We start from the raw sequence: 21,010 nt of genomic DNA, 5'->3' as shown, positions 1-21,010 counted from the left end.
GGAAAAAAGCAAAGGAAAAAAGGACATTTGTGGGGAAATAGGCCAGGTATGGTTGGTTCAGGTTTTTGATAGTTGATCACTGAAAACAAAAAACAAAACAAAACAAAAAACCAGTCTGTTTTTAATGACAGAAGAAAGATTGAAATCTGAATGATCATATATTGGTCTGGGTATTAGGTATAAAGGAACAGATTTTTAAATTTTACAATCTAAAGAATTTTCAAATTATTTAATTTTCTTTATTACATGTGTAAGTATTTTTGCCTGTGTGTAGGCCTGTGTACCAATGGTGACCATGGAGGGCAGAGAGGGTGCTGGATTCCTGGAACTCAAGTGACAGATGGTTGTGAGCTACTATGTAGGTGCTAGAAATCCAATTCTGGGTTGGACTGTGGTGGCACACGACCTTAATCCCATTTCCAGGACAGTCAGGGGCACACAGAGAAATCCTGTCTTTAAAAACAAAAGAAACGAACGAAAAATCCAATTCTGGTCCTCTTGAAGAGCAGCCAGTACTTTGAACTGAGCCATCTCTCCAGCTCCTCCCACCCACCGGATTTTTTTGTTTTGTTTTGTTTTGTTTTGTTTCGAGACAGGGTTTCTCTGTGTAGCCCTGGCTGTCCTGGAACTCACTTTGTAGACCAGGCTGGCCCATGCTGGGATTAAAGGCGTGAGCCACCACCCCCCGGACTTTTAATCCTCAGCCTAAAGAATTCGTGTTAGTCCTCTGTGCTCTGTGTCAGTGTCAGTCCTCTGTGCTCTGCAGATGATTAACGAACTAACGCCCAAAAGGTCACCTGATTCCCCAGTTACTAAGCTCAGTGGTAAAATTCCTGGGCTGAAAATCCATCTTCTTCTTACTACCAAGGAGTCTGACATGGAAGGAAGTTTGTTCCAAAGGATGGGAATGTAGACAGAAGAGGAAGGCAGGCAGGGATGGAAACTAACATGGGCGTAGGACAAAGGCAGGTTTTCTGTTTGAAAACAGAAAATTAGTTCACAAGAAAGAGGGATGGGGGGTGTAGTTCCGTTGGTAGAGTACTTGTTTAGCATTCATGAAGCCTCAAATTTGATCCTAAGAACCACCTAAAACTGGGAAAGGGGTCCATGACTGTAACCCCAGCCCTGACTGTCATCCTCAGTTACACACTGAGTTTAAGGCCAATAGTGCACATGAGACAGTCTTCACACACCCCATTCACTACCAGCAGAACAGAACCAGACCATACAACACTTACTGCAAAATTTTCTTTAACTTCTTCCTCTCACAATTTAGAATAATACCTTGTGCAAACTAGCACACCTTTACATCTTGCAGTGAATAAAGGAAAAGTTACAAAGATAAACAGTTTATTTCTAAGAGGCAGCTTTATCTCAAAAAACGTGCAGAGAGAGAGAGAGAGAGAGAGAGAGAGAGAGAGAGAGAGAGAGAGAGAGTAGTAGAGACAGGCTTTCCTGATTAAAGCAGTCTACTAATGTCTTCTCCTTCTCTCTTCCCCCTTCTGTTTGTTTATTTTTTTTTTTTGTTGTTTGAGATAGGGTTTCTCTATGTAGCCTTGGAACTACTATGGAGACCAGGCTGATCTTGAATGCAGAGATCCTCCTGATTCTGCCTGGGCTCTTACAACTCAATAATAAAGACACATTCTATTTCGTTTGTTTGAAAATTCTTTGGTGCTGGGACTAGCTTCAAAGAGAGATACTGATAGTCTACAGAAGGAAGCCCAAAGATGAGCCCCAAGTGATAGTCTAGAAATGATACAGTCCAGAAATGATACAGTCTAGAATTGATACAGTCTAGGGATCTTGATTGGATTTGTTTTCACTGATAGTTAAAAGAATGAAAGGGTGGTTCAGGTCTTTAATCCCACAGCTCAGGAGACAGAGGCAAGAAGATCTCTGTGAGTTTGAGGCCAGCCCCATCTACTAAGAGAGTTCTAAGATAGCCAGGGCTGTTACACAGAGAAACCATGTCTAGAACAAATTGAAAGAAAAAAAAAAAAAAAAAAAGAACTGTTAAGACTAGAAGAAGAGTTAAAAGGCAAAGCACAACAAGCAGTAGCAGAATTAGCAGTTAAGAAAAGTGTTTATTGCAGGCAGTAAACATACAGAGAAAAAGACCTATGAAACAGAGAGGGGGTTTGAGAAGCTGAAAAATCCAGTCTCTTCTTGAGGCCTGGGGGTTGTAAAACCTCTAAAGTCTTCCTGACCTACTCTAGGGTTGGTCAGTTTGAAGGCAGAAAGGATGGATGGTTGATTGGTCCACTACAGTTGTGTAACGTGTTCTGATCAGGCTTTGAACTTATTGAACCAGTCCATCAGCAGGTGACCTGCAGATAGATGATAAAAGCTTGCCAGGTTTTTGTCTCAAATCAGGAGGTTAAAAAAGCTGGCCATCTTGGAAATTCGCCACGGCTTCATGTCCCGTTTGTCTACTAAGGGTCTGCCCAACTCTTCGTCTCTCAATACTAACAAATCGAAAAGAAAGCATAGGTTTGGCATAATGGAACCTACAGCTTCGTGCATGCTAAGCACGCGCTCTGCCAGCAGAATTACCCAGCCTCAGATATATGACAAAAGATTAGGCTAGGCGACCTGACCGCTCTGCTTTTTGAAAAAAAAAAAAAAATGAGAGTAAGAGTTTCTCAGTAAGTCTGTGTGTTTTTTTGTTTGTTTGTGTGTGTGTGTGTTTCCATGAAGAGTTGGGGTACAGAATGGAAAATACGGAGGCAAGAGTAGCAGTCATAGACAGAGAGATTATCGCTTGGCCGCCAGCAGGAACCGCCACTAGATTAGGCCCGGCCCTTGCTCGGCAAAGCCGGCCACGCCCTACACTACGCCCAGCGCGCAAGGCCCTATGGGATTTGTAGTCTTTCGCCTATCTGCTCCTAGGAGGCGGAGAGACCCTGCTGTACGTAAATGAATCTTTCTTCCCGGCATCGTCTCGGTTTTCTCCCTTTGCGAAAGGCCTAGTAAGGAAAGTTTGAAAATTCCCGCGGAGTCGGCGCCAGAGGCCGGAACCCTCGCGAGAAGTCCGAGCCCCGCAGCGCGATCTGCGCTCGGATCCCCGCCCTGGCCACGATCCTTCCCTCGGCGGAGAGGCTGTGTGTGTGTGTGTGTGTGGGGTTCGGGCAGTGCGCCCGGGGTAATGCGCAGAGCGCGGCCCGAGCGGTGCCAGCCCAGTAAGTCGAGTCGCCAGCGGGGAGGACGCGGCGCGGGCGGCGGGACGAGTTCGAAGCCGGGATTGGGCGAAGGCGCACCCGGGGCCTGAGGGGACCAGCGAGAGACTGAGCGAGAAGCGGCTTCCGCGGGCGGGGGCGCGCGCCGGGCCGTGTCTCCCGGGAGATGCTGTGACGGACCGCAAGGAAGCAGCGACGCCGGGGCCCTCGGCGGCCTGGCCCGCGGGCTCAGGTAGGGTGGGGAACCGCAGGCCCGCGCGCCGAGGGCGGGGCGGCCGGGGCGCCGAGGCCCGGGGCCTAGGCCGGGCGCACCGCCTCGCGGGGAAGCGGCGTCCGCGAGCCGCGACCGGTGCGGCTCGTTCCAGCGCTCGGGCGTTAGTTACATAACCCTGGCGGCGGGTGCCGGCACATGGCCGCAGAGTGGAGCCTCCGGGCTCGTCTCCCGCGCCCGCGGGCGGGATCTCCGTCCCCCGGGACGAGTCTGACTCGAGACCCCGGGCGGTCAGGGTGTAGCGGGGCGATGGAGACCTTTGTGGGGCGTTCCCCGCGGACAGCCGCGGGCGCTCCGAGTCTCTCCGGCGTTGGCGTGAGCTCCACATGGTCCTGTGCTTGGCTCGGGTGAGTCCTGGGCGGGGGAAAAAGTTTCACTCGGGAAGCGGGCCACAGGGCTGAGTGGATCTGGTCCAGGACATCTAAGAGAACCGTGTCCGGAGCTCATCTGCGAGCTGTAAGGCCGATGACTTTTGCCTTTGGTTGACTTTCTGGAGAGTCGGCTCTGCTTTTTGAATTGATAGGTACACACATGGTCCTTTTGAGACAGGTGGTTTTTGTTGACTTTGTGGAACCTTTCTTTTTGGTACCGTGAAGAATCGCATCCAGGTCCTCACACATGTCAGGCAAGCGCTCCACCACTGAGTTGTGTCCCCAGCATGGGATCTTGTGATTTTTCGGTTCCTAAAGCAAACGGCAGCCATTCTTAGAGGTGTGTTATAGGAAAGTGAGCGTTGTTATTTTTGTTTATTTTTGATGACAGTGATCGAAGCTACCACCTCGAGCTTATTAAGCTCGAGCCCGGCCACTGAGCTCTAACCAAGTCGCTGGGTTTTGGTGCTTTTTTTTTTTTTTTTAATAGACAGTTGGAGACATTTTTTAAAGAGCGTGGATTCTTTAGAAGAAAACATAATTTGGTTTTTGATATACTTAAGAATCTGTGGGCTTTAAGAACTGTCTTTAACTGTCAGCCTCCCAGAAGACAGAAGTTGTTGGGTGAATTTACCTATTTCAAGCGGTGATGTTTAGTGCTATGGGAAGACTACATTCCGTGATTTAGTTTGTAGTTTTAGTGGTTCTGAGGATGGCCTCGCACGTGTTAGGCGCGGAACCTGCTTCTGAGAGGACCTGCTCTTTACTCTTGAGAGACACTTAATCACTTTGTTGCCAGGGGATCCTTGAAATTTTCTCTGTCCTTGCCTCAGTCTAGGGAATAGCCGGGACTACAGGTGGGAACCACATAGTAATTTAGTAGTAAAATGTTACCAGTTTGTAAGGCAACCTAATTATTTTGTAAACATTTAAAGTTAGAGCACAGATCTCCACTTAACAAATAAAGCATAGGTTTTTTAGGTCCTAACTTAATTTATTTTATTTTTGGTTTTTTTCAAGACAGGGTTTCTCTGTATAGCCCTGGCTGTCCTGGAACTCACTTTGTAGACCAGGCTGGCCTCGAACTCAGAGATCTGCCTGCCTCTGCCTCCCAAGTGCTGGGATTAAAAGCCACCACCACGCCCGGCTAAGATCCTAGCTTTATAAATCCAAGAATGAAGTGTTCCTTCTCTAGGTTAGCTTAAAGGTCTCTGTAGCATGTCTATTCTAATCCAGCCTTACCGCACAGATTTTCTTTTAGCCACACAGAATAAGACAGGCCCTGGGCTCATGTTCTTGAAAAGGTGTTTAATGTTGGGTGCTCATCTTTTGAGGCATGTCAGCTTAACGTTTTAAAATTCTCACATTTCAAATCTTGCCTCTAACTACCACATTATTTTTCAAGACAGCCTAGACTGTCCTGGAACTCACTCTGTAGACCAGGCTTGAGTAGATCTGCCTGCCTCTGCCAACGGGTGGCTGTGTACGACCACAGCCCTGCTCTGCTCTTTTTAATCCCAGTTTGTTCTTAGGATTTCACAGTGTATATATCTCTATTGCAGCCTTTATTCCTGCATCTTACATTGCGATTATGAATATCTTCTTGTAGAATGTAATCTGGGGGTCAGAATGTAGATCTTCCCTGCCTTTGGGGTCTGTCTTTCCTAGTACACTGCTTTGAAAGCACAAGGAACGGTGGTGCATGCCTATAATCATAGTTGGTGGCAAATGGTGGTGGAAAGCAGGAGTTTAAGACCAGGAGTTCAGAACTCCTGTCTGAATACCAGAATTCAACAAAAAGTAAAGCAGCCGGTGGTTGTTTGGATTACAAGTGAAAGACTCTGCCTACTTGGGACCAGATAGTTATTTAATGGCTAGGTTTAGAATTTTGTTTTTAGTCAGTAGAATCTATTTACTTTGGGACTGTGTATTTCACTTCATAAACTGGTTTATGGTATTTTGTTTAAGTTTCTTAGCCTTATAAGTTTTGCTCTTCATAATGAAATAGTGATACTTTAAAAAAATAGGAAAAGCTGAATATTGAGGGATTTAAAATTATATCTTAAAATTTATTGTGGCCATACATAATGGTACACACCTTTAATCCTAGCACTCAAAAAGCAGAGGCTGGGGTATGTCTTGAGAGTTTGAGATCAGTTTGTTCTACATAGAAAATCTCTGTCTTTTTTCTAATTGCAAATTCATGGCCAATTCAGGTTGGATTTCACTCCAGCCTGCCTAGCCTTTCCCCATTTTTCTAGTCCCAGTCTTTCCCCATTTTTGTAATTCGTGAATCCTGCCTGTGAGTTCTTTGTATTTTACCCCTTTGCATTAAACTTAGTCTTACTGACTTTCAAGTGGACGTTGAGGCTGTTACTGAAGCAACAGATATAATAACCTTGTATAGCATTTCTGACAGTGCAGGAGTGCATTCAGCTCTGTTTTAGGGCTGAGCTTCACTTTTAGCTAGGGTCTTGCTGTACGTCACTGGCTTGTCTAGACCTTAACATGTAGACCAAACTGGCATGGAACTTACTGTCTTTCTCATTTTGTCTCCCAAATACCGAGGTTATAGGGCTGCCTTCATGTCTAGCCTGAAGAGCCTGCCTCTTTGGAACTCAGAGTAGTACATTTAACAAGATGGGGGTCAAAAGGCTAGATTTATTTGATAGTTAATATTTAAGACCAAAGTCAGTTTGTCTCGCAGAATTCTTATTGTCTGTCCGTCTTCTTCTGCCCCTTCTCCCTCCCCTGTCCTCTCTGCTTTTTATCTCAATCTTTCAGATAGATGCTTTTCTATTTAACCAGAATTTTTGGTCTTATTTGATGTGTATCGGTGTTTTGTCTTCATGCTGCATGCCTGGTGCCTGTGGAGGTGAGAAGGCATTGGAGTTTTTGGAACTGGAGTTATGTTGGTGGTTGTGAGCCACCATGTGGGTGCTGAGAACCAAACCCAAAAGCAACAAATGTTAATGACTGAGCTATCTTTCCAGTCCTCCTTTTTGGTTCACAACAAAAGTTGTGAAGAGATTTTAGACTTATGTATATTAGAAATTAAAGATAATTTAGATTTTTTTTCTGTCCAATAAAAGATGGTTTTTGGAAAATCTGGACATTATGGAGTTTTTTCATTTTTACAGAAAAACTAACTTTATAGGGTTGAAGATAATAGTTTAGTACTGAGTTCGGTTCCCAGCACAAAAAGGAAAAGGAATGAAATGTAGAAAAGAGGTAACTCTAAATGTGGACATTCCCCATGTTTACCTGTTTGTCTGCTGTTGTTCTCTGAAGGTTGGACAGTAAGGTGAATGACTTGGACGCAGTTTTCACAGGCTGTGGGAATAAAGAATATTCTCAGGAGGCTTTGTGAATACTTTCTAAGGCTGCTTGAAAAGAATGTTTTCTTAGGAAACCACGTTTTATAAGCGAGACTACACTGGCCCTGTATGTCTGTGCTTATTTTACTGTTATTTGCTTTTGAATGGGGCTCGCTTTCCCTCAGATTCATCTTGATTAGAAATAGTGAGATGTACTGTGTAATAGAACAATCATTATTTTATTTTTAAAAAATATTTACAGTGGCAGTATGCAAGACTTGACAGCTCAAGTGACTAGTGATCTCCTGCAGTTCCCAGAAGTGACTATTGAAGCTCTTGGAGAAGATGAGATAACATTAGAGTCTGTGCTTCGTGGAAAGTTTGCTGCAGGTAAGTAACATTGTTGAAGATTCAGTGGAAAGTTTGCTGCAGGTAAGTAACATTGTTGAAGATTCACTAATTTGAGACTAGAGCTCAGGCACTTGCTGCCTGGTTCACTCCTAGGTTTAGCTTAATTGCACTACACATAGATATGCATAGCCATGCATAGATGCAGGGGCAGCTTAGCAGTTCAGGGCACTTGCTGCTTAATCATGAAGACTGGAGCTGAGATGTTCAACCATTCACAAACCTATAATTTCAGCTTCAAGAGATCTAATGCCCTCTTCTTGCCTCCTTGGGCAATCTCATATCCTCATAGAGATAAACACACCCACACTTAAGTAAAATAAATACTTTTTTAAATCACCAATTTGGTTTGCAATATATATACATATTAGTTTGTTCTAGATATATGTTCCTTAAAAAAAAAAAAAGCCAACCTAGGCAGAATATCCTTATACAGGATATCCTTATACAGAATATCCTTATACAGGACCTGTCAACTCTGAATGTGACCTATGCTCTGAAACATAGTAGTACATTTATGGGACAGTGGATTAAAAAACTCATAAGGGGTAGGAGATAACTCAGTAAAGTGTTTACGGTAATCTGCAGCAGGGATGTAAAGGCAGGGCATAGTGGTACTTCTCTAACTCCAGAATTAGTAGGAGGAGGTAAGTTTGAAAGGCCTTACTCCCTTGCCAGTGTAGTCAAAATGGGGAAATGAAGTCTGGTTTATAAATTTGTAAGAGGTTTTAAATTCTCAAAATATATTTGCACAGGTTGGGGTTCCTTTTTAATTTTTTATAAAGATTTATGCTTGTAAGTGTTTTACCTGCATATTTGCATGTGTACCATATGGATACAGTGCCCTCAGAGGTCAGAAAAGGGCATCAGCTGTCCTAGAACAAGAGTGATAAATGATAGATGGTGGGTGCTGGGAACCAAACCCAGGCCATCACAAGAACAGTGAGTGCTCATAACCACTAGGCCATCTCTCTCCAGTCTTGGTTTTTCCTTTTTCGACAAGTCCTGGGCTTAGGTGTTTTGTTTTTTGGTTCTTGTTTTGTTTGTTTGCTTGCTTGAAGCACACGTCTAAAATGTCTAGTTAGCATGCTTTTCTCGTGGGGGGACTTTAGGTCCCATTCCATTTCCCAATCAGTTTTGGTTTCTTGTCATCTTGATCACTTTTCCAAATAGATAGGAATACATCACTGCAATGGCTCCTCTGTGTGCTTCTTGTTACTTTTGTGTCCTGCTAGAGAAGAGACTGCATAAATGAAGGCCTTGGGACTGCAGGTATGCTAAGATTGGTCTTGTGAGCCCACAATACACAGGTCCACTATTGTTCCTGGCTGGCTGGGATCCTAATGGAATAGCACTGGATCTTTCTCTACCTATAAAACTGAAAAAAAAAAAGGAGTCTCACTGAGTAAGACCTTAATAGATAGCTTTTGTATTGTGATACAGCATCTTCCTTTTTCTTTTTGTTATTGTTACTTTTTGAGACTAGGTTTCACTGTAGCTCTGTCTGTCCTGGAACTCACCACATTGACCAAGCTGGCCTTGAACTCTGAGATTTGAATGCCTCTGCCTTCTTAGTACTGGAACTAAAGGTGTATGTCACCACACCTGGCTACAGATATATCTTTCATCTACCTTTTTTTAGTGCTGTTGCCTTGAATTAAAAGTAGTAATGGTACTTACTTTGTCAGGCATCATGACAGCCTTTTATTGAAGAAGGTAGAAAACTTTTCTAAATAGGTATTTTGTGTAGCTGAGAATAAAAAAGGTTAATTAATGTGATCCTGGTACAAAGACAAATGGAACTTAGGTCTCCATTGTGTCTTGTTTTGCTATTTTCATAAACAGGATGTAGTATCCTTCAACTACAAGCTATTGTATTTATTCATCTGTCTGGATGAATGACTTTTGAGTGAGGCTTCTCCTGGGGAAACAGAAGTTACTGCTTAGCCTAGATACAGAACCCACAGCAGACTAAAGTAACAGTTACATCCGAGTCCAGCTTGACAAACCAGAGAGTTCATTGGAATTACTTACAGGAGTATGGGTGAGGGATACTACAGGAAAAGGGGTGACGCAAAGGTAGCTACATCATTGAAAAGCCATTCGTAACATGGGCGATAGGAAAATTGCTCGCCTGGAGTTTTCAGTACATTTTGCCGGTAGAGACTGTTGTCAGTTGTGGTAGAGTCTTCTCCCAGCAGGAGGGGGACCCCATGACTCTTGCAAGTTTAAGCTTTCCCAACTGTATACACTTTGTTTACTTTCAGGGCGTCATGAATCTCCCCTCTTCTGGGGGTAGGGTTTTCATTAGAAGAAAATTGTGGTTGTCTCCAAGGTAGTAGTAGTAAGTTACTTTCATTCATGTAGTTGCTCGTGAGAAAATGTAGGATCTGTTTGGTTTGAGTTTTGTTCTTTCTTGAGACAAAGTCTTACTATATATATATAATTCCATTCTCCTGTCTCTTAAATGCTGGGATTACAAGCATGCACTATCATGTCCAGTTTAGGATGTGTGCTTAATTTTTTTTTTATTCTTCATATCTACCCATCAATAAGCAAATCATATTCTGTAAGATGAAACTAGTCAATCCATTCTTTCCACAGATTGACTAGTGTGTCATTTCACTCTATCTACTCTGCTCTCTTGTCCTTTTTGTTTGTCTTCTTATTTGTTTTGTTTTGCTTAGTGGCTAGATAATACTAAACAAGTTAGATTGTTGTGTACCTGCTTCAGACTAGCCAGTGAGTTTAAAGACAGAAGAATACAATTGAATAGGATTCGGAGACAAAAAGGAATGGTGATACTTTGTGTTGTTGAACATCACTGACCACTAGCACCTCGGATGGTTCACGTTTGTAGCTCTTGCTGCCACTGAAGTGTTGGGCTGTCCACAGTGTCCCATAATACCTGGTTTTGATCTGCTTGTATGTACTTGTGTTAACTAACTGTGATTTTAGACAAGTTAAACTGCATTAAGCTTGAGGTTATTGAGCTGTGATGAGTATATTTATATTTACTGCATGGTTTTATTTTTATTTTATTTAACTTATTTATTTTTGAGTTACACTGTGTTCTATAAATGCTTTGCTTTTAATTCAGGAGGGATTTACAGTACTTTATGTAATAAAGTAAATGTCTTTTTTTTTCTTCTCCATAGGGAAAAATGGACTAGCATGCTTAGCTTGTGGTCCACAACTTGAAGTTGTAAACTCCCTAACAGGAGAGCGGTTATCTGCATATAGATTCAGTGGAGTAAATGAACAGCCTCCTGTAGTCCTTGCAGTGAAAGAATTCTCCTGGCATAAGAGGACTGGATTGTTAATAGGATTGGAAGAAGCAGATGGGAGTGTTCTTTGTCTTTATGACCTTGGTATATCAAGAGTGGTCAAAGCAGTTGTTCTTCCTGGAAGGGTATGTACTATTTAAGATGCCTTGATAGTTTTGCTTTTCAAACTGAAAGCTCATAAGATGTGCTCACCTTAAAAACTCATCGAATTGTACATTAACAATTAATGTATTTTCATGTAATTATCACCTTCAATATATAGTTTAAAAATTTTGATTTAGGCGTGCGTACTTGTGTGCATGTATATATGTATATACATCACGTGCTCGTGTGGGACACAGACCTTTCCTTTTACCTTTATCTGGATTCTAGACATCAAATTTAGGTTGTCAGGCTTGCATCATTGGGTAGCAAGAGTAGCTCTACTGTCTGAACCATTTTATGGCCCCTTCAAGTTTAAGATGACCAGGCATGGCTGTACGTTAGTTTATTCTAGCACTCAGGAGACAGAGACAGGTGGGTCTCTTGTGTTGAAGGCAAGCCTCATCTTGTTACCGATAAGTTAGGGCTACACAGTGACACCCTAACTTAAGAAAGGAAAAAAAAGGCAGATTATAAAAAGAGTTGGTAGTTGGGCGTGGTGGCGCACACCTTTAATCCCGGCACTCGGGAGGCAGAGGCAGGCGGATTTCTGAGTTAGAGGCCAGCCTGGTCTACAAAGTGAGTTCCAGGACAGCCAGGGCTATACAGAGAAACCCTGTCTCGAAAAAACAAACAAAAAAAAAAGAGTTGGTACCCATCTCTTAAAATATATTGAAGTTTAAATAGTAATGTTTGTTTTGCCTGCATATATCTGTGTGCTATGTGTAAGCAATACCCACAGAGGCTAGAAGAGGGCATTGTATCTGCTGGAATTGAAGTTAAAGATGGTTGTTAGCCATCATATTGGTACTGGGAATTGAACCCTATACCTCTGGAAGAGCAGCTGAGCCCTTTCTCCAGCCCTGGTTTTATCCGGTTTGATAAAAATACAACAGACATTTTGTTTGGGGTGTGTGTGTGTGCATATTGCCTTTTTTGCTGTTATGTAATTTGGAAAGTGTCTTAGTCACTGTTCTATTCCTATGAAGAGACACTATGACCAAGGCAACTCTTAGAAGAAGACATGTAATTGGGGGGGCTTGCTTACAGTCTCCGAGGCTTAATTCCTTATAATCATGGCCAGGATCATGGCAACGGGCAGGCTTGGTGGGCAAGTAGCTGAGAGCTATATCCTGATTCCCAGGCAGAGAAACAGAGAACAGGGACAGAACCTGAGCCTATCATGTGCTTTTGAAATCTCAAGGCCACACCTACTCCAACAGGCACAGGGTTCCTAATCCATCTAATAATCCGTTCTAACAGTTCTGCTGCCTGGTGACTAAACATTGAAATGTATGGGGCCATTCTTTTTTGTTTTGTTTTTTTTAAAGATTTATTTATTGATTATATGTAAGTACACTGTAGCTGTCTTCAGACACTCCAGAAGAGGGAGTCAGATCTCATTACGGATGGTTGTGAGCCACCATGTGGTTGCTGGGATTTGAACTCCGGACCTTCGGAAGAGCAGTCAGGTGCTCTTACCCACTGAGCCATCTCACCAGCCCGTGTGGGGCCATTCTTATTCAAAGCACTGCAGAAGGGTAAACTAAACTTTTTTCTGAAATGATTAGTTTACTCTTCTTACATTGGGGGATGCTGAACTGGCTGCTTGTAAGCTCTAAACTGAAAACAGCATTGCTTTGAGTTGTGTGCTTAAGAATTTTACGATTTTTTCAACAAGATGGATAAGCCCTTAGCCAGACTAACCAGAGGCCACAGAGACAGTATCTAAATTAACAAAATCAGGAAAGAAAAGGGAGACATAACAATGAAAGGTATCGTAAAATAATTATTCTGTTTGTTGAATATTAATAGTTGAAAATATTAAAATCATGTTCTACAAAAAATAATTTTATGATTTTTTTTTTTAATTTGTTTCAAGTTTCAGTCTACTTCATCTTTAAACAGATAATTGCATATAATTCAGTAAAAAGATTATATAAATAAAATGAGCCAGCTAAGCAAATGACTGACACGGACTAAGCTGTCAATAAATATTGGTTAATTTTCATATTTTATTATGTTGACTAATAGCTTAAATTTGTTGTATATTTGAGAGTTTCACTGTTTTCTTAGATTCATGGGTGTCATGCAGATTATGGTTCTGTGTATTATAAGACTGTTCAAGTTACTAATATAAACTCCTATATGCTGTACAGTTGATTTAGCTTCTAATCCCATTCTGGATCCTAGGTAACAGCTATCGAGCCTATAATTAACCATGGAGGAGCCAGTGCGAGTACCCAGCACTTACATCCAAGTCTCCGGTGGCTTTTTGGCGTGGCCGCTGTGGTGACTGATGTTGGACAGATCCTTCTTATTGACCTGTGTTTGGATGACTTGTCGTGCAGTCAGAATGAAGTCGAGGCATCAGGTAATTCATCTGTTTGTTACTGGGAAACAAAAATTGAGCATTTCAGTGTTGTGTGTAATAGGACTTTTGGCTTTTTCAGATAATGTTTCTCTGTGTGGCCCCAGCTGTCCTGGAACTTGCTCTGTAGACTGTGCTGGCTTTATTCTGAGAGATCTGGATTGATGTTTGTGGCCAATTGTTTCGTATAGAATTTTTTTTTTTTATTATGTGTACCTAGGCATTCTAGTCCTCTTGGCTAAGTCATTTTATTTTATTTTATTTTATTTTATTGTTGTGTTGATATACTAAAGTAGACTTTGAAAGATGTAGGATGTGGGTGATCGAAGCAGCAGGATTGTGAGCTCAGGGGAACGTGGATGGATCTGTAAAGCTCCAGGCCACAGCTCTGCCTACCTTCTTTTTTATTTAATTTTTTACTTTTAGCAAATTTTTTTTTAAACTTTAATGTCTGAGTGCTCTGCTGCATATACATCCTGCCTGCCTGAAGAGGGCATCATATTGCCCTATAGGTGGGTGTGAGCCACCATGTGGTTGCTGGGAGTTGAACTCAGGACCTCTGGAAGAGCCGCTTGTGCTCTTAACCGATGAGCCATCTCATCAGCCCCAGCTCTGCCCATTTAATGAAACTCTTTCTAGAGAAAAATGAAAAGAAAGATGGTAGAAGTCTAGTTTCCATGTATGAGTTTTTCCTGCATCTACCTGGTGCCGTGAAAGTCTGAAGATGATGTTGGGTACATGTGTAGAGAGGTCAGGGAACATCTTTGTGGATTCGGTTCTCTTCATCTTGTCTTTATTTTAAAATCTTCAGATTTTGTGTGCATGTATACATGTGTATGAGGGGACATGTCTGTCATGGTGTACATGTGAAGGTCAGAGGACAACTTGGAGGAGGAGGTGGTTCTCTCCTTGTATCATGTGGGCCCCAGGAATTGGATTCAGGTGGCAGGTGTCTTATCAAGTGAGCCATCTTGGCACTCTCCAGTATACACTTTTATATGGAATGTAGGAATTGAATTCTGCTGGCCCATACTTAGTTTCTTCATCTTGTCTTTTGGTTTTAGACCTTGAAGTTATCACTGGTATCCCAGCTGAAGTACCACACATCAGAGAGAGTGTGATGAGAGAGGGACGCCACCTGTGCTTCCAGTTAGTAAGCCCACTGGGAGTAGCCATTTCTACTCTGAGTTACATCAGCAGGACAAATCAGCTTGCTGTGGGTTTTTCTGATGGCTACTTAGCACTTTGGAACATGAAAAGCATGAAAAGAGAGTAAGTATAATTTTTTCTCTTAGTTGTTGATTAATCAATTCTTTTAAAATACAATGTATTAATTATTTGAAAATTAGTGTAAAGAAAATGACAGTATGAATAATTTATAGAATTAAGTCATTGTTTGGTAAGGAAATTATCTAGCATGTGAGTTTAGGTTGGTTCCTTTATAAAGCATCTGAGTAGAGGATCAAAACTGGAGGCTGGCATGGGAGTGAAGCAAGGTCCAGGCGCCGCTGGGCTTTACAGAGAACAGTGGCTCACAAAGGAAAGCGAGCAGGGGGAGGGCATTACAGACCCATTTGCTGATCAAGTACAACTGGATAAACTGCATTATGTTTATAGTATGAGTTCTTTTGAAAACTCTGCTCCCTGTATTAAAGGCAACCATTTAAGTGTTCTTGGTATTTTTTTAAACCAATTATTGAACACATGGTAAATTTTTTTATGCTGTCAAAATATTTCCTTAAATGTAATTTAATTGAAACTTGTATAGAAGTAATCAGCAGGTAATGTTGGAAAAGGCAGCAAATTAAACACCCTATCTTAATTTTTTAGTTAAGAGATAGACCAGTGCCCATTTGACATTTAAGTTTTCAGTTTTTTGTATCCTTTACCTCTCCATCCCTGCCCCCCTCCGGGTATACTGGCATGCTCTCTTGGGTATCCCCTCCGGGTGTACTCATGTCCTCCTGGATGGTCTTCTCTGTTGTATTTCATTGTAACCTTGATTGGCTTTGCTTTTGAGTTGCTGCTAATACAGCATTCGGGCAATTGTTACATGTGCAGCATTGTGTTCTCTGACACTGATTTTTGGGCTTATTATGCTTTTAAGGCTGATTATGAAAACTCTTTAGTTTCTTACTCATTGCCTTTTTGTCCCTAATTTTTTAGTTGTGTGGGGTGCTGAGGTAGGGTGCGGTGTACATGTGCATATGGTGGTTAGGTTGACTTGCAGGATCTCTTATATACACCATATATATCCTAGGGATTGAATTCAGGCCACCGCACTTGGTAGCACATGATTCACAGGCTGAGCCATCTCGTAGACCTTTATCTGTTGTAGAAAATCAACTTTAAACTCTAGGGATAGCTGGGCAAAGATAAGAGCCATGATGTCACTAGCAGTGGAGAGATGGAGGAGGAAGAGGATTAGGAGGGTCAGGCCAGCTTCAGCTACATAGCAAATGTGAGAGCAGCCTGGGAGACATGAGATTCTGAAAGAGCAAACAAACAGTGATGACCAAATTCCCACATGGTTGAGTTGGAATTCTCTGCCTCTTAGGGCACACTCTGAGGAATAGGAGGGGAGAAATGACCCCTTATGGTGTGCATTGGTGTGACTCTTAAAAGCTAGTTATAATATAACTGTACACATGTGATTTAGCAGTTGTCATTCCTGTTCTGCCTGGGAGTGATAGCTAGTATGGTATGATTTTATCCTGCCTTGTGTGTGTTTGAAGGTAAGACAACTTAGCTATATCTCCCAGAATACTGAATTTAGGAACTGTAAAAACAGTTTCTCCTTAACCCAGATTTTTACATGAGGTACCTTTTTTTCAAAAATAAAGTTTTAATTTGAAAATAAACAGTATGTGACTTTGTTTGTTTTAGATACTATACACAGTTGGAAGGTGGAAGGGTTCCTGTCCATGCAGTTGCCTTTCAAGAGCCTGAGAATGATCCTCGTAACTGCTGTTATTTATGGGCTGTTCAGTCCACACAAGATAGGTCAGTACGCCTGTAAGAATTCATTTTCTAAGGCTGAGGATATAGCAGCAAAGGAGTCAAACTACAACAATTTGTTTCTTTTGAAATGTTTGAATTATATTGCCACTGCCAGGTACTTTGGTACTACACCTTGTGCTATGTGTGCATTGTATCTGATTCATTTGGTACAATTACTTCATATCCCTTTGTAAAGTCCTGTTCTTGTGTAGGGCTTGATCTTTATAAGTAAGTGTGGAGGGCATGTCTCCAAAGGCATGTTCTCTGTAGTTGCCACGGGATGATTCTATTCATATTTCTCTTGGCCAGGACTTAGTGCAAAGGAAGGTAGGAAATGCAGTTGATGTTTTTAGGTAGCACTTATTGAAGGAGGAATATCTGAGAAAGAATATTGGGTTAAAAGTTGTGGTAGACTATACCACATACTGCATTAGTTACATTTTATACAAACAAAATACAGCTGCAGTTTGCCATATGCATTCTATGTGTTATGTAAAAAATTGGGAGGATGAGATGTAAGCTGCATGTTTTAGTTTCTTGAGTTAATTTTTCTTTCTTCAGTGAAGGGGATGTTTTGAGTTTGCATCTGCTTCAGCTGGCTTTTGGTGATAGAAAATGTTTGGCATCAGGGCAAATTTTATATGAGGTAAGTGGTTATTAGTCTATTATCCTTTTTTCTATTTGGTGTTCTTTTATTGTACTGTTACTCTTACGTTCAAGTTAATAACTGTATTCTTCATTATTGGAAGAAACAATAGTTTAGTGACCTGAGCTTTCTAATGGTTTCCACCTGGTTTGCTCTTGTAGCACTCTTAACTTTTTCTAGGTATTTTCTTCCCCATAGCAGAGAAGCTGGACTAAATTACCTAGTTGTAATACCCAGGAGCGATTCTCCTAACTTTGTTCTGACATACCAACCAAGCACTTCAGGGTGTATGCATCAAAATACTCAGATAGCATATTTTTCTAACTAATATTTTCAGTATTAAAAAAGAGGAGTGTTGGCCTAGAGAGATGGCTCAGCGGTTAAGAGCACTGACCGCTCTTCCAGAGGTCCTGAGTTCAATTCCCAGCAACCACACATGGTGGCTCACAACCATCTGTAATGGAATCTGATGCCCTCTTGTGTGTCTGAAGACAGCTACACTGTACTCATATTAAATCTTTAAAAAACAAACAAACAAAAAAAAGAGGAGTGTTATTAACAGCTACATTTTCTCAACTCCAGAACAGGCTTTCTGAACTTGGTGTTTAGGTATCTGGATGGGTGTTAGGGAATCTTTGAACTCTAATGATTTCACATTTTTCTGGGGAATATCTCAGCCTTTTATTAGCTCTTAAGGGACTCTGTGATTAAGAGAGAATTTTAAGCTGGGTTTAGTGGTACATGGCCTTTAATCCTGGCAAAGGCAGGCACATCTCTGTGAGCTGGAGGCCAGCCTTGTCCACATACTAAGTTCCAGGACAGTCAGAGTTGCACAGTGACACCCTGACTTAAAAAGGGGGAGTAGGTAAAACTCTATTTGTTTATTGAGCAGAAGATTCTGTTTTGATTAAGAATTAATATTCAGTCTTTTGAGGCAAGGCATGTTCTGGGACAGCCAGGTCTACGTAGAGTGACCTTATCTCAACAAAACGTAAAACAAAAAAACTATTCTTAAGAATTTACATGAGAATGCAGAAATAGATTTGCTGGCCTTTAGGGCATTCCAGTTTATACTCCAGCTACTAATGTGTGAATGCTCCCGTGTTTTAGAAAACTTCTACAATACTTATTGGTGATTATTTTTGAGACCATAAATCTAGCTTGGTATATATATATATATAACTTTATAGCCTTCAGAGCGATTTGTTCTCTAAAAGGATTTGTGTGGGAAAACTTTTAGCATGGGAATATTTCATTTTAGAACACTCTTAGAATAGTGTTAAAGTTTCTGCATGTTTTATGTTGCAGGGATTAGAATACTGCGAAGAAAGATATACACTGGATCTAGCAGGTGGCACGTTCCCCTTAAGGGGACAAACTAGTAATACCAAATTGTTGGGATGCCAGAGTATAGAGAGATTTCCATCTCATGGTGACAGAGAAGAAAGTATGAGAGAAGGTTGGTTAAAAGTACTCTTAACTATTTTGTGTGATGGCTTAAGATTTATGTCAGGTTTCTGGAATTAATATTTCTGACAGTTGAAAATTAAGGTCCTGTACATGTCATTTATTCAGGCTTTTAGGTCTTGTTGCTCTCTGGATTACTATACAGAACTGAAGAACTGACTGCATCAGCTAGTGAAAGATCCTGTGTTTGAATCAAGTTCAACACAAAGATGGTTTCCATTTTAATTAGTGTAATTTGTCTTTGGATGTTTTTCTGTTTTGTGGGGTTTTTTTCCTGATATTTTGTTTTCTTTCTTGAACCATGCTGTGTTCCCCCAAACTCCACCCCATGTCTTTTTTTCTTTTCTTTTCAGAGTAAAGATCCCAGGGATAGATAAGTTCAGCATTGATTTGTTTTCCCTTCCTTTCTTTCGTGGTAACCTTTGACAGTTTTGCATTTCTGAGTCCTGCTTCTTCTATAGATAAAAAGTTCGGGCTGGTGAGATGGCTCAGTGGGTAAGAGCACCCGACTGCTCTTCCGAAGGTCCATAGTTCAAATCCCAGCAACCACATGGTGGCTCACAACCATCCGTAACGAGATCTGACTCCCTCTTCTGGAGTGTCTGAAGATAGCTACAGTGAACTTACATATAATAAATAAATAAATCTTTAAAAAAAAAAAAAGTTCATTTATCCCAGAGATGCCCTGTTCCCACTTTTAAACTTGTGGTTTTGTTTTCACATCTAGAACTTAACATGCCATCCCTCTTCTTATTCTCTGTCCATGGCTTCCTTTTCCAGTTACCGTTAGTGATATCTGAGGTTTTTACTTTTCTCTTCCTGCCGAGGCCCCTTCTGGTACCGTTCCACTGCCATGGTCTAGGTATTTGCATTTGTTTCCGCCTTTGCCATGTGGCTAGATCTGCCTTTCTCAACTCAGTTCCTCTAAAGGATTAAACCACAGATGTCCATTGTAGGTATTAGATTAGCTGCTGGTGCTAGCTATCTACTGTCTTTGGGGGAATATTTGTTGAAATCACTTTCTCTAGTCTATTTATTGTCTCAAAGGTCTAAAGTATTAACCAGAAACTAGTAAAGATCTTCTGATGAGAACTTCCTGATGTCTAACCAGGAATGTCAGGGTGTAAGTGAGACTCAAGTGACAGAAATGGTTTTCATAAGTCTACTGAAATACGAATTAAATGTTACTGTCATTTGGTTGCGGTTGTGTTTAGGTTCTTTATTCTGTTTTTGAAAAATAGCTGGGTTTTTTGTTTTGTTTTTACTTTCTTGCAGCTCTGTCTCCCGATACCAGTGTTTCTGTCTTTACCTGGCAAGTGAATATATATGGACAGGGAAAGCCTTCTGTATATTTAGGGCTATTTGACATAAATCGTTGGTATCATGCACAAATGCCCGATTCTTTAAGGTATGTTACTATGTTTTTTCACCCCCTCTCCCTCAGATATTGTTATGTATAGCTGATAGTGTCTCAGTGCTTTAAAACTTTTTCTTTTAGATCAGGAGAATCTCTGCATAATTGCTCTTATTTTGCATTGTGGTCATTGGATTCGGTTGTAAGTAGGACTTCTCCACATCACATCTTGGACATACTAGTACATGAGAGGAGTTTAAACCGAGGGGTTCCTCCTTCCTACCCACCTCCAGAGCAGTTTTTTAACCCAAGTACTTTTAATTTTGGTAAGTATTTTCATAAATTTTTGAGAAAAATAATGTGTAAATGTAGTATGTCAGCTGTATGTTTCATATCTGACTATTATTTATAACTTACATAACTTCTCTGATACGTATTTATGTACACAAGAAATAGAGTATGTTTATAAATTTTGAGTTTTTTAGAAAATGTCAGTTAATATATTAGCAATAAAGTCTGTTACTATCTCAAAAGGAATTTATAATTGCTGGGCATTGGTGGCACAAACCTTTAGTCCTAGCACTCAGAGGCAGAGGCAGGCAGAATTCTAAGTTTGAGGACAGCCTAGTCTATATACCAAGTTCCAGGGTGGCCAAGGCTACACTGAGAAACCTTGTCTTGATAATTATTCTGGTCCAATGTGCTTGGTGCATATCTCTAATCCCGGCAGAGGCAGGAGAATCTCTGAGAGTCTTAAGGCAGCCAGGAGTGCACAGTAAGACCCTGCTTTGTTGTGGTTGTTTTTAAAGAGAGGACAGATTTATTCAATATAAAAATTTAATTACCTACAGTAAACATTTAATTCAAAATTTAAAATCTTTTTTCTTTTTAAGATGCCACTTGTTTGTTAAACTCTGGAGTTATCCATGTAACTTGTACTGGATTTCAGAAGGAGGTATGTATGCATTAACAACTTGCTGAGTGTGTGTTAGAGCTGAAGTTACATATTAGAATACAGATGATTCATGTATTGAAATGTTCCTGGTATTTGTATAAACTAATCCATCTCTAAATAGTAACTCCTGCTAGATTTTTGAGTTTAGCATCTTAATAACTTCAGTTTTAATGAGAGCTTGCTAGAAGTCATAGAAATGTTTTTAGCAGCTTTGTGTGGGTGCCATCTTCTACGGGAACTCAA

The 21,010-nt window shown here is 41.1% G+C and overlaps 1 protein-coding gene across 2 annotated transcripts in view; it reads left to right on the top strand.

Moving 5' to 3' along the window:
- Window positions 1-3,039: 3,039 nt before the first annotated feature.
- Ahctf1 (AT-hook containing transcription factor 1) overlaps window positions 3,040-21,010 on the top strand; it is a 59,006-nt gene continuing 41,035 nt past the window's right edge. Inside the window, exons 1-11 of one of the 2 annotated variants that reach the window (XM_021175618.2) lie at window positions 3,040-3,411; window positions 7,401-7,528; window positions 10,705-10,958; window positions 13,168-13,348; window positions 14,410-14,617; window positions 16,232-16,348; window positions 16,907-16,991; window positions 18,300-18,450; window positions 19,734-19,866; window positions 19,957-20,138; window positions 20,706-20,767. In XM_021175618.2, the coding sequence (XP_021031277.1) occupies window positions 7,408-7,528; window positions 10,705-10,958; window positions 13,168-13,348; window positions 14,410-14,617; window positions 16,232-16,348; window positions 16,907-16,991; window positions 18,300-18,450; window positions 19,734-19,866; window positions 19,957-20,138; window positions 20,706-20,767 (1,494 nt within the window). In that variant the 5' untranslated portion in view covers window positions 3,040-3,411; window positions 7,401-7,407. Of the gene's footprint in view, window positions 3,412-3,573; window positions 3,798-7,400; window positions 7,529-10,704; window positions 10,959-13,167; window positions 13,349-14,409; window positions 14,618-16,231; window positions 16,349-16,906; window positions 16,992-18,299; window positions 18,451-19,733; window positions 19,867-19,956; window positions 20,139-20,705; window positions 20,768-21,010 lie in introns of those variants that run through there. The other variant, XM_021175460.3, reaches the window with a different exon arrangement.

This window comes from Mus caroli, unplaced genomic scaffold, assembly GCF_978045245.1.
Source record: "Mus caroli unplaced genomic scaffold, Mus_caroli_1 scaffold_1, whole genome shotgun sequence".
NCBI lineage: Eukaryota > Metazoa > Chordata > Mammalia > Rodentia > Muridae > Mus > Mus caroli.
This window is presented reverse-complemented; position numbering and strand designations above follow the sequence as displayed.